Source organism: Macaca mulatta, chromosome 13, assembly GCF_049350105.2.
Source record: "Macaca mulatta isolate MMU2019108-1 chromosome 13, T2T-MMU8v2.0, whole genome shotgun sequence".
In the NCBI taxonomy this organism is placed as follows: domain Eukaryota; kingdom Metazoa; phylum Chordata; class Mammalia; order Primates; family Cercopithecidae; genus Macaca; species Macaca mulatta.
Genome location: NC_133418.1, coordinates 99,041,187 through 99,054,601, shown reverse-complemented (window position 1 = coordinate 99,054,601; position 13,415 = coordinate 99,041,187). Strand labels below are relative to the sequence as shown.

The following is a 13,415-nucleotide window of genomic DNA, read 5'->3' as shown; positions in this document are numbered from 1 at the left end:
CTAAGATTACAGGCCTGAGCCACCGAGCCAGTGCAAAAATATTTTTTAAAGTAACTTTAATATTATACAAGATTATGACTGTGGAAGACACCTCACCTTATCTTATTTTGTATCAACTAATGGCTACATAGAGATGGTAGAGAAAAAAGAGAAAGGGCTAGACTTCCAAAATAAGTTGATTAGGGATATTTCTCAAGAGTTGCCTGACAACTCCTTGTTTGAGAGAGGCAGCGGTCAGAGGGTGGGGTGGATGCTGAGAGCTGGAGTAGGCGGAAGGAGAATGTTTTTCGAACAGAAGCTTTCTAATGGGACAGCATGACTTTAGGTAATTTCTTACAAACTATGTTTTTTCCTCTCACTTTGAGCAGCTGTCAGTGTTCTCATCCCCAGAATGCCACAGGCCGAAATAAAGCAAAATATTCCACACTTGAGTTGAGCAAATGGAACAACGCCCTGATTAGTTAAATATGCTTTGGAGAGAAATAACTTTTCTGTTTGTTTTTTAGCCCTAATTGAGCGATGTGGCAAGTGGTGGGATCCAATGCTGAAGAAAGGACCTTTTCTGTGGGGAGTGGAGAAACTCGTTTCACAGCTGCAGCCTCAGATCCCATGGTCCCTGAAATGAGGAAAGCTGCCTTGTTCAAGGACCTCCCTGCCCTCAACCTTCCGCCGTGAAATGAGGGACATGGGGCAGATGACCTCAGAGATCCAGGCCAGCACCTCCCTGCCCCCTACCGTGCCCCACCAGGCTCTCTCTGCCAAGTCAGAATCACAACTGGGATTTCAATTACCGTGGAATTCTATTTACTTTATTCTAACCATTCTGGCTTTAAAAAGAGTAATTTTAAAAACTTGTTTCCTATAAAAAAATTCTAGAACTGGCCAGGCACGGTGGCTCACGCCTGTAATAGCACTTTGGGAGGCCGAGGTGGGCAGATCACCTGAGGTCGGGAGTTCGAGACCAGCCTGACCAACATGGAGAAACCCCCGTCTCTACTAAAAATACAAAATTAGCCAGGCATGGTGGCGTATGCCTGTAATTCCAGCTACTCGGGAGGCTGAGGCAGGAGAATTGCTTGAACCCGGGAGGCAGAGGTAGTGGTGAGCCAAGATCATGCCATTGCACTTTAGCATGGGCAACGAGCAAAACTCCATCTTTAAAAAAAAAAAAAATCCTAGAACCATTTTTACTTGGCTTTTCTATTTTTGTATTTTTTAAAGTTCTGAAATAAATATTAAATATTGCAAATTGCAGTCATCAGACATAGTGGACAGTGGCAAAAAAAATGAAAAAGAAAATACTATATTCATGATTACCTGTTCTCTCTCTTTTTTTTTTTTTTTTTTTTTGATATGTAGTCTTGCTCTGTGGCCCAGGTTGGAGTGCAAAGGCATGATCTCAGCTCATTGCAACGTCTGCCTCCCAGGTTCAAGCAATTACCCTGCCTCAGCCTCCCAAGTAGCTGGGATTACAGGTGTGATCCACCATACCCAGATACCTGATATGTCTTAATAACTGTTTTGAAGTAATTTATTTCTTGGAATTCTTTATTATATTAGAGCATTCTGTAATTACTGTTCATATAATTTGTATTTAAGTGTAGTAGAGAACATTGGTAAATCATAATTGCCTTTTTTTTTTTTTTTTTTTTGAGACAGGGTCTCACTCTGTTGACCAGGCTGGATGGAGTGCAGTGGTATAATCACGGCTCAGTGCAGCCTCAACCTCCTAGGTTCAAGCAATCCTCCCACCTCAGCCTCCCAAGTAGCTGGGAGTACAGGCATGTGCTAATGCCCAGCTAACTTTTTGTATCTTTTTGTAGAGATGGGGTCTCACTCTGTTGCCCAGGCTGGTTTTGAACACCTGGGCTCAAGCCATCTACCTGCCTCAGTCTCCTAAAGTGCTGGGATTACAGGCATCAGCCACTGTACCTGGCCTATAATTGCCTTTTACCCTACCCAGATGTATTTGAATATTTTCTGTACATATGTTGTACTTGGTCTTTATTCTGAACAGGTACAAACATATTCTGTATAAAACAGCATGGTTATGAATACACTTAACCATAATTTTGGAAAACCTTGTGAATCTATTTATAGCTTTAAATTTTCAATATAAGACTTTCAGGGAGGCCGGGCGCTGTGGTGCACGCCTGTAATCCCAGCACTTTGGGAGGCTGAGGTGAGTGGATCACCTGAGGTCAGAAATTCAAGACCAGCCTGGCCAATATGGCAAAACCCCGTCTCTACTAAAAACGCAAAAATTAGCCAGGAGTGGTGGTGGGCGCCTGTAATCCCAGCTACTCAGGAGGCTGAGGCAGGAGAATCACTTGAATCCAGGAGGCGGAGGCTGCAGTAAACCGAGATTGCACCATTGCACTCCAGCTTGGGCAACAAAAGCAAAACTCCATCTCAAAAGAAAAAAAAATTTAAGGGAACACTGTCCAATTGGTATTCATTTAGAAGAGTTGCCAACACAAACCTACAAATGCAATGTGGAAGCAACTATATGCAGATTTAAATTAATGGGTATAATGAATGTGTATGTTAGGACTAATTCTTTGCAAAGAATCTTGGAAAAGAAAACACTATAAAAGCTGCTCTACTTTATAGTCTGGTAGTTAAAATCCTGTCCTTTCATAGCTGCAGCCTGGGTTCAATTCTTGGTCAGGGTAGTCCCTTTACAAAGGATAAAATTAAGGCCAGGTTTGGTGACTCAAACCTGTAATCCCAGCTACTCAGGAGGCTGAGGCATGAAAATTGCTTGAAGCCAGGAGGCGGAGGTTGCAGTGAGCCAAGATAGTGCCACTGCACTCTAGCCTGGGCGACAGAGTGAGAATGTCTCAAAAAATAAATAAATAAATAAAAATAAAAAGAATAAAATTTAAGGCCCGTTGCATGCAGTGGCTCCTGCCTGTAATCCCAGCACTTTGGGAAGCTGAGGTGGGAGGATTAGCGTGAAGCCAGGAGTTCAAGACCAGCCCAGGCAACACAGCGAGCTATCATGGTGCCAATGCACCACAGCCTGGGTGACAGATAAGACTCCATCTCAATAACAGCAGCAAAATAATGCAACTTAACACTATGGAGGTAAATTTAAAGCAAATAGCTTTTGGTTGTGCGTGGTGGCTCACACCTGTAATCCTAGCACTTTGGGAGGCCAAGGCAGGAAGATCACTTGAGGTCAGGAGTTCAAAACCAGCCTAGCCAACATGGTGAAACTCTGTCTCGACTAAAAATACAAACAAATCAGCTGGGCATGGTGGTGGGTGCCTGTAATCCCAGCTACTCAGGAGGCTGAGGCAGGAGAATTGCTTTAACCTGGGAGGCGGAGGTTGCAGTGAGCTGAGATCACACTACTGCACTACAGCCTGGGTGACACAGCAAGATTCCGTATCATAACATAAATAAAATAAAATAAAATAAGTAAAAATAAAGCAAATAGCTTCTGAGGAAAAAACAGTTTCCCAGTTTTCCAGTGGCAAAGAACTGATTCTTTTTTCACAACTTTCCCTGCTCAAGGACAGTGGGAGGAATCACAGAGAGGAAAGGTGGGGGCCAGGTGAGGTGGCTTGTGCCTGTAATCCCAGAACTTTGGGGGGCCAAGGTGGGCAGATCACTGGAGATCAGGAGTTCAAGACCAGCCTGGCCAACATGGTAAAACCCTGTATTTATTAAAAACATAAAAATTAGGCTGGGCATGGTGGCTCACGCCTGTAATCCCAGCACTTTGGGAGGCCGAGGTGGGCGGATCACGAGTTCAGGAGTTTGAGACCACCCTGGCCAACATGGTGAAACCCAGTCTCTACTAAAAATACAAAAATTAGCTGGGCGTGGCGGCACAAGCCTGTAGTCCCAGCTACTCGGGAGGCTGAGGCAGGAGAATCGTTTAAACCCGGGAGGCGGAGGTTGAAGTGACCCAAGATGACGCCACTACACTCCAGCCTGACAACAGAGCTAGACTCCATCTCAAAAACAAAAACAAAAATTGGCTGGGTGTCGTGGTGTGCACCTGTAATCCCAGCTACTTGGGAGGCTGAGGCTAGAGAATTACATGAGTCTGGGAGGTGGAGGTTGCAGTGAGCCGAGATCGCACCACTGCATTCCAGCCTGGGGACAGAGCAAGACTCCATCTCAAAAAAAAAAAAAAAAAAAAAAAAGAAGAAGAAAAAAAGAAAGAAGGCTGGGCACAGTGGCTCACGCCTGTAATCCCAGCACTTCAGGAGGCTGAGGCAGGGGGATCACCTGAGGTCAGGAGTTCGAGACCAGCCTGACCAACATGGTGAAACCCTGTCTCTACTAAAAATATAAAAACAATTAGCCAAGCATGGTAGTGGGTGCCTGTAATCCCAGCTACTGGGGAGGCTGAGGCAGGAGAATTGCTTGAACCCAGGAGGTGGAGGTTGCAATGAGCTGAGATCACGCCATTGCACTCCAGCCTGGGCAACAAGAGCAGAGGGCTTTTAGGGACATACATTAGAATCCTTTAATAAAGAGCACAAACTTGCCTTTAAAGCAGAAAATCAGGGTAAAAAAGACAATGGGCTAGAAATTGGCAACATTACACAGTAAAGAAGGATCTGTATTCTAGCAAGCTTCTTTCTTTTTAAAAAGTTATTACAGGGGCCAGGTGCAGTGGCTCATGCCTGTAATCCCAGCACTTTGGGAGGCTGAGGTGGGCGGATCACGAGGTCAGGAGATTAAGATCATCCTGGCTAACACAGTGAAACCCCGTCTCTACTAAAAATACAAAAAATTAGCCGGGCGTGGCGGCGGGCACCTGTAGTCCCAGCTATTCAGGAGGCTGAGGCAGGAGAATGGTGTGAACCTGGGAAGCGGAGCTTGCAGTGAGCCGAGATAGCACCACTGCACTCCAGCTAGGCAATACAGTGAGACTCCGTCTCAAAAAAAAAAAAAAGTTATTATAGGTATGTACTGTAAAAATTAAAGTATGCTGTTTTAAGGTAGCTACTTTTATTTTTTATTTTTATTTTTATTTTTTTTATTTTTTATTTTTTTGAGACGGAGTCTCGCTCTGCCACCCAGGCTGGAGTGCAGTGGCCGGATCTCAGCTCACTGCAAGCTCCGCCTCCCGGGTTCACGCCATTCTCCTGCCTCAGCCTCCCGAGTAGCTGGGACTACAGGCGCCCGCCACCTCGCCCGGCTAGTTTTTTGTAGTTTTTAGTAGAGACGGGGTTTCACAGTGTCAGCCAGGATGGTCTCGATCTCCTGACCTCGTGATCCGCCCGTCTCGGCCTCCCAAAGTGCTGGGATTACAGGCTTGAGCCACCGCGCCCGGCCGCTACTTTTATTTTTTAAATCTGTGAATGATTTTTTTCAGCATATACAAACCATTTTAACTCTCAAAAAGGAGAAAAGTTTATGTATAAAAAAATATGGTGGAAAGTTCATATCCAATTGTAATATCCAATTGTAAGTAAACACTGCCACTAGGTGGAATTTTCATTCTTTCTATGTTTATTTAAATTTTCCATAATGAAAACATTGCTTGCAACTGAAGTAAGGGTTACTTAAAAGGAAGAAAGTAAATTTAAAAAAATTTTTTTTTAGAGATGAGGTCTCATTCTGTCGCCCAGGCTAGAGTACAGTAGAGCATGATCCTAGCTTACAATAGCCTGGGCTCAAGCAATCTCTCTGTCTCAGCCCACAGAGTAGCTGGAATTACACACATGAACACCTGGTGGAAGAAAGCAAACTTTTAAAAACATTAAAAAAAAAATTAGCTGGCCATGGTGGCAACTGCCTGCTGCTTCAAGCTACTCAGGAGGCTGAGTGGGAGGACGGCTTGAGCCCAGGAGGTCAAGGCTGCAGTGAGCTGTGATCACCACTGCACTCTAGCCTGAGTGCAGACAGAGCTAGACTCTGTCTCAAAAATAATACAAATAAATAAATAACAAAAATAAGGAGTGGAAGTCCAGGCTGGGTGGGGAGGCTCATGCCTGTGATCCCAACGCTGGAAGACAATGGGAGGAGGATCACTTAAGCCCAGGACTTCACGACCAGCCTAGGCAAAAAGTGAGACCCTGTTTCTACAAAAGATAAAAAATTTAGCTGGTGTAATGGTGCATACCTGTGGCCCCAGTTACTCAGGAAGCTGAGGCAGGAGGATCACTTGAGCCCAGGAGCCCAAAGCTGCAGTGAGTTATATACTCCAGCCTGGGTAACAGTGTGAGATCCCAACTCAAGAAAAAAGAAAGCAAGAAAGCAAGCAAGGAAGTAAGGAGGGAAATAAAGAAAGGAAGAAAGAGAAAGAAAGAGAGAGAGGAAAGAGAGAGAGAGAGAGAAAGAGAGATGAGGTTTCACCATGTTGGCCAGGCTGGTCTCGAACTCCTGACCCCAAGTGATCCACCTGCCTCGGCCTCCCAAAGTGCTGGGATTATGGGCGTGAGCCACCAGCACACCCAGCAGAAAGAACTTTTCTTTTCTTTTTTTTTTGAGACGGAGTCTTGCTCTTGTTGCCCAGGCTGGAGTGCAATGGCATGATCTTGGCTCACTGCAACCTCTGCCTCCCGAGTTCAAGCGATTCTCCTGCCTCAACCTTCCTAGTAGCTGGGATTACAGGCACCTGCCACCACACCCAGCTAATTTTTTTTTTGTATTTTTAGTAGAAATGGGGTTTCATTATGTTGGCCAGGCTGGTCTCAAATTCCTGACCTCAGGCTATCCACCTGCCTCAGCCTCCCAAAGTGCTGAGATTACAGGCTTGAGCTACCGCGCCCGGCTAGAAAGAACTTTTCTAAGCATAAGATAACCCTTCAGAGTGAAGCCTCACCAGCATCTAACTCCGGCAAATGACATTGGAGCAGTGGTTTTCTAGCCTGCCTTCAAATGCAGAATCACAAAACCTAAGACCTGGGATCCTTTAAATCAGACTCTCTGGAGCCCAACTCACAGGTATTCTAGCTGCAGCCAGGGTGGAAAACCTCTGTGATAGCTGATGTACTATTGAGAATCTCTACCTAGATTGGAAAGGTGGATTGTAGGTGTAAAGTGATACCATTGAAAAGTCCTCTATTCGTGTGCTTGCCACTTACAAACTTATGTGGTATCACCTTAAGTAATATCAGCCTTTAAGAAAGATCAAATAGGCATCTAAGCTGTAGTTGTTGAAAGAAAGAAAAGAAAGAAAGAAAGAAAGAAAAGAAAAGAAAAGAGAGAGAGAGAAAGAAAGAAAGAAAGAAGCCGGGCGCGGTGGCTCACGCCTGTAATCCCAGCACTTTGGGAGGTGGAGGCGGGCGGATCACCTGAGGTTGGGAGTTCGAGACCAGCCTGACCAACATGGAGAAACTCTGTCTCCACTAAAAATACAAAATTGGCCGGGCATGGTGGCACATGCCTATAATCCCAACTACTAGGGAGGCTGAGGCAGGAGAATCGCTTGAACCTGGGAGGCGGAGGTTGCGGTGAGCCGTGATCGTGCCATTGCACTCCAGCCTGGGCAAACAAGAGTGGAACTCCGCCAAAAACAAAAAAAAAAAGAAAGAAAAAAAGAAAAGGAAGAAAGGGAAAAAAAATAACCAAGTAGGCATCTGATGCTTCAGTGAGAAGCTGTAGACCTCTTGCTAGCTTCCCATTCCAGATTTGGAGAGACTCTTGCCCTATTTTAACATTAATGTTCCCAGGCTAGAGAGAGCAAAGAATCTCCAGGAAGGTGCATTGGTGTCTGGCCTCCTAAGCACTTCTCTCTATATATTGGCAATTAAGGGCCCATGGCTCAGGCGGGTGAGGCCTCACTCTGTTGGGATGTTCTTTATGGCCACCAGCAGAGGGAGCTGCACACCCAGCCAATGGCCGCAGCTGCACCCAAGGGCTAAGACGTGGAAAAAGGTGGAAATGCTGAATCACCCGGATGAGCCAGCCTGCTGAGATTGGATCACAGCTCTATCACATCATGATCTGATTACTTATTTCCCACTGGACTGTGAGCTCGGACCATATCTAATTTATCTTCTGTCTCCTGAGTCTTGCACAGCATCCGGCATACAGTAGCCCTTGGCAAATATTAACTGTGGTTGCTATTTCGGGCATCTGACAAATGAATATTCACCAGACCTGGCCATGTGTTAGCATTCGCTAGGATTGTCAAGAGGCTGAGATGTTCTTCCTCCCTCCCGAAATCACTCACAAGGTATTTTCTGCATCCCAGATCAATGAGACATTTTTTTTTCCCAGAACACCCTTCCATCATAGAGACCCCTACAAATTAGATCATGAGAAATTCCTCCCCCATCGGCATCCTCCCCATCTTTTCCCCAATCCACAAAACATCTGTCTCCCTGCAGGCAGGGCCTCAGGCCCCTCACCAGTCCCAACCTGGAGTGGACCCACAAGTCCCTCAGCCCAGACGGCTGGGTTAGAGACTCACACGCCGGCTGGCACCAGTGGCTGGAACTTCCACTGCTCCTCCTCACAGTCCAGGAAAAGCCGGTTCATGATCTTGTTCTTCTCTTCCGGGGGGATGAAGTTCTCGATGATTAGGTACCTGAGAGCAGGAATGAAGGAGCGATGGGAAACTGGGTGAGTGAGAGACCACAAGGTGCCTGTAAGGGGTTTAAGGATTAGAAGCAACAAGCCAAGAGGCAGAAGGGGACAGGCGCGGTGGCTCACGCCTGTAATCCCAGCACTTTGGGAGGCTGAGGCCTGTGGATCACGAGGTCAGGAAATCGAGACCATCCTGGCTAACATGGTGAAACACCATCTCCGTCTCTACTAAAAATACAAAAAAAAAAAATTAGCCGGGCGAGGTGGCGGGCGCCTTTAGTCCCAAGCTACTCGGGAGGCTGAGGCAGGAGAATGGAGTGAACCCAGGAGGCGGAGCTTGCAGTGAGCCGAGATGGCACCACTGCACTCCAGCCTGGGTGACAGAGCGAGACTTCGTCTCAAAAAACTAAGTTAATTAATTAATTAATTTATTTATTTAAAAAAAAAGAAGCAGAGGCAATGTGGAGGTGGGAAAATCAAGAAGTTAAGCAGAAAGGATCCCTACAGAAATACTGCAGCTTGAAAAATGACTGCTTCGGCCGGGCGCGGTGGCTCAAGCCTGTAATCCCAGCACTTTGGGAGGCCGAGACGGGCGGATCACGAGGTCAGGAGATCGAGACCATCCTGGCGAACACGGTGAAACCCTGTCTCTACTAAAAAAATACAAAAAAACTAGCCGGGCGAGGTGGCGGGCGCCTGTAGTCCCAGCTACTCGGGAGGCTGAGGCAGGAGAATGGCATAAACCCGGGGGGCGGAGCTTGCAGTGAGCTGAGATCCGGCCACTGCACTCCAGCCCGGGCGACAGAGCCAGACTCCATCTCAAAAAAAAAAAAAAAAAAAAAAAAAAGAAAAATGACTGCTTCTAATAGGTACACAAAAATAGAAAAATGAATAAACACTATTATTTGATAGCATAATAGGGTGACTATAGTCAATAACTTAATTGTATATATATGTGTATATATGTGTGTACATACATGTGTGTATATATATGTGTGTGTATGTGTGTGTATATATATATATATTTTTTGAGACAGTTTTCTACTTGTTGCCCAGGCTGGAGTGCAATGGTGTGATCTCAGCTCACTGGAACCTCTACCTCCGGGGTTCAAGTGATTCTCCTGCCTCAGCCTCCCGAGTAGCTGGGATTACAGGCACACGCCACCATAGCTGGCTAATTTTTGCATTTTTAGTAGAGACAGGGTTTCACCACGTTGACCAGGCTGGTCTCAAACTCCTGACCTCAGGGGATCCCCCCGCCTTGGCCTCCCAAAGTGCTGGGATTACAGGTATGAGCCACCACCCGAGCCAATTGTATATTTTAAAATAACTTAAAGAGTGTAACTGGATTGTTTGTAACTTGAAGGATAAATGTTTGAGGCGATGGATACCCCATTCTCCATGATCTGCTTAGTTCACATTGCACGCCTGTATCCAAACATCTCATGTGGCCAGGTGCAGTGGCTCGCGCTTGTAATCCCAGCCCTTTGGGAGGCCGAGGTGGGCGGATCACCTGAGGTCAGGAGTTTGAGGTCACTCCAGGGTGGATGACACAGCAATATTCCATCTTCAAAACCAAAAAATCTAATGTATCCCACAAATATTAATATATATACCTACTATATATGCATACTATATACATACACTATATACATTTTTAAAATAATTTTTAAAACAGATTTTAAAATAATTTTTTTTTTTGAGATGGAGTCTCGCTATGTTGCCCAAGCTGGAGTGCAGTGGCTCCATCTCAGCTCACTGCAAGCTCTGCCTCCCAGGATTACATCATTCTCCTGCCTCAGCCTCCCAAGTAGCTGGGACTACAGGGGCCCGCCACCACGCCTGGCTAATTTTTTATATTTTTAGTAGAAGCGGGGTTTCTCCGTGTTAGCCAGGATGGTCTCGATCTCCTGACCTCGTGATCCGCCCGCCTCGGCCTCCCAAAGTGCTGGGATTACAGGCATGAGCCACCTTTTTTTTTTTTTTTTTTTTTTTTGAGACGTTGTCTCGCTCTGTCACCCAGGCTGGAGTGCAGTGGCGTGATCTTGGCTCACTGCCACCTCCACCTCCCAGGTTCAAGCAATTCTGCCTCAGCCTCCCGAGTAGCTGGGATTACAGGCGCCTGCCACCATGCCCAGCTAATTTTTATATTTTTAATAGAGACGGGGTTTCACCATGTTGGTCAGGCTGGTCTCAAACTCCTGACCTCAGGTGATCCACCCTCCTCGGCCTCCCAAAGTGCTGGGATTATAGGCGTGAGCCACTGCACCCGGCCCTAAAAATAATTTTTAAAAAATTTAAAATCACTGCTTCTTATGCAAAGATGGTAGCCTCAGGGCCTTCAGAGTTAATTTTGGCCAGCACCTAGCGTCCGTTTTGAGGGGTTCATAAAATACAGGCAGGGAGGTAGAAGAAACTCCAGCACGTGGGCCCATCCCTCAGCCCTCAGACGCATTTTGTTCCTAAGGGACTCATGGGAGAGGAGACAGTCAGGATGCGGCCTTCGGGAAGGAGAGGCCTGAGTAATGATGGCTGGCTGTGGGACCCGGGAGCAAAAGAACTGCGGGCCCTACTTGAGCTTGAGTTCGCGGGTCTGCTCGTTCTGCGCCTCCTCCAGGTCCTGCCGCACGCGGATGTACTCATCATGCTGGTCCTGGATCTCCGCCTTCACCGCCTGCAGCTTGGCGTAGAGCTGGATGGGGACAGGTGCCACTCAGAGGCTGCTTGGTGTAGCAACGAGGCCCCAGTCACTCAGCCTGGGCCGCAGGGCTGCAGGCTCAGAGTCTACCGACTCAGCCCACGATGAGGCTGGGGGTCCTTTTCTTTACTCCCTGCTGTGCCCAACCCACCACGAATTGGGCTGGGCTATTTAAAGGGGTGCCCTGTCCTCCTACACTGAGGCCTGTGGCCATTGCCTGCTCTTTCTCGCTGCTATCAGCATCGTGGAGTGTTCAAACGGGAGGGGACCCCAGGGACCTTTTGATCCAATACCGTCCTTTCACAGATGAGGAAGCCAGGCACAGCCTTGCTCAAGGTCACACAACCAGCAAATAGAAGAGCCGGAACTGGGACTCAGGGCCCATTTGGAGATCAAGGGCTCATTTGGAGACCCGGCTCAGGGAGCAGGAAGCCTGAAAGAGTTTGGAAGGTGACTCCTCCCACTCCAGTCTCTTCAGGGGCTCTCAAAAGTGGGGTGTGGAGGCAGCATGGCCATCCTGCTGCTCTCCAAAGCCGCTGAGGGCTGGGTCCATGGTAACTGCTTCAGTGGCAGTGCCTCTGTCGGGCCTGCCCCAGGGCAGTCACATCAGCCACCCCAAAGGGTCTCCAGGTTTCTCCCAGAATCCAAGCTGGAGCTCTGCTGCTTCCTGCCCTAGACCCTCCTCACATGTACATGTCTTTCCCTTGCTACGGGCTTTGCAGGGTCCTGGTGAGCGGCTATTCTCATCCCTTGACATGTCCTTGAGGGCCTTATGCTCCCCGCCTGAGCTTCCTGGGGTTCCAGTCTCCTCCTCAGCCTCTCTGTATTCCCCTGGCCCTGCTCCAGGCCCAGCTATCCCAACTGTGACTCACTGCTGACACTGAATGGGGAAATCACCCAGGACCATAAGGATGGTAACCCTGGATACTGCAAGTGACAGAGTTTGCAGCCTGTCACAGCCCACCCTGGCCCAGGAGAAAAGGCTCTACTCCACCCCCAGCCCCCGCCTCCTGCCTCCCCCTGCTATTCACTCCCGAGGCCCAAGCCATGTCACTCAAGGGTTCAACAGTTCCAGCCAAATGGGGAGGAGTCCCTGAAGCAGACACCCTTGGGCAGAGACTGCTGGGCCTCCAGCACACCTTGACTGGTCCTACTGCAGTGTCTCACCTTCTTGAGTTTCTTGGTTTTGACCTCCACCTCCTGCTGCAGGGACGTGTAGGTGCCCCGGAGCTCCATGGTCTCCTCATCCCGGAGCATCATCTCCTGCTGCATCTCCCGTTCACGACGTTTCTAGGCCAAGGACAGACAGTGTGGCTCAAAGGAGCAGAGCATACCCAGGAGGGCCAAGAACGCTCAGGGGACTGGCTCACTCTCCCTGTGTCGGGACCTGGCTTCACCATGGCCCATGGCCCACATCCACCGCTCCCACCCAATCCTGCAGAGCCCCTGGGAACCCGCTTCTCAGTTCCTAGGGCCATGCCTTTGCCAGGCTCTGCACCACGTGGATGGAGACTCCAGTCCTAAGAGCTGGCCTACTCCAGGGGTGTTAGTCACACAGATGGAGGCACATCACACTGCCTTCCAAGCTGCCTCACCCTCTCCCCAAGTAGTGTAACAGTTTATTGGTAAGACCAACAAATTGTGGTTCTTGATGATTTAGGGAAATAGTCATACAGTTGGCAAAGAACTCGCACCACCTTGTGGAAGGCCCAGGAATTAGCACCAGGTGGCTTGTGGAGGCTGACGTCACGGAGAGCTATCACGTCCTCTCACCCACCAGCTAGCAGTGCCCCTGCCAGAGGGAAGACTGTGGGCTAGTAGACCTGTGGGACCCAGGGTGGCATATCTGAGATTCTCAGCACTGTAATTCCAGAGATCCAGAGTCTACCATGGTTTACTGCCCTACACCTCCCAGATATGAGCTGCAGGCCACGCTCTCCAAGGGGACCTGGCACCTGGCGGCCCTACCTGCTCGGCAATCTCCTGCCTCTTCAGTTCCAACATCTTCTGCTGCTCGTTGGTGTGATCCATGATGTTCCTGCCCCCGATGAGGAGCTTGCTCTCCATGGCCTGGGGACACAGAGGGGTTGGGAGGTGGGCTTTGCAAAGGGTCCACAACATTGCCAGCTGGAGAGATTTTGCTTCCCTGCTCTGTGGTCCTTCTGGGAGTGGACACAAGATGTGTCCCAGATGGGGCCTTGTGGCTTTCAGGGAG

General features: G+C 48.3%; 1 protein-coding gene across 7 annotated transcripts in view; it reads right to left on the bottom strand.

Moving 5' to 3' along the window:
- The window catches only part of KIF3C (kinesin family member 3C), a 55,673-nt gene that overhangs the window by 15,851 nt on the left and 26,407 nt on the right, over positions 1 to 13,415 (bottom strand). For 3 of the 7 annotated variants that reach the window (XR_013402357.1, XR_013402356.1, XR_013402355.1), the window contains exons 2-5: positions 13,169 to 13,270; positions 12,368 to 12,490; positions 11,076 to 11,194; positions 7,646 to 8,503 (exon numbers count right to left, since the gene is read on the bottom strand). Coding sequence is in view for 3 of the 7 variants with exons in the window: in XM_077958275.1 (XP_077814401.1) it covers positions 8,387 to 8,503; positions 11,076 to 11,194; positions 12,368 to 12,490; positions 13,169 to 13,270 (461 nt within the window). In the remaining 4 variants the exon portion in view is untranslated. 7 annotated transcript variants of the gene reach the window in all.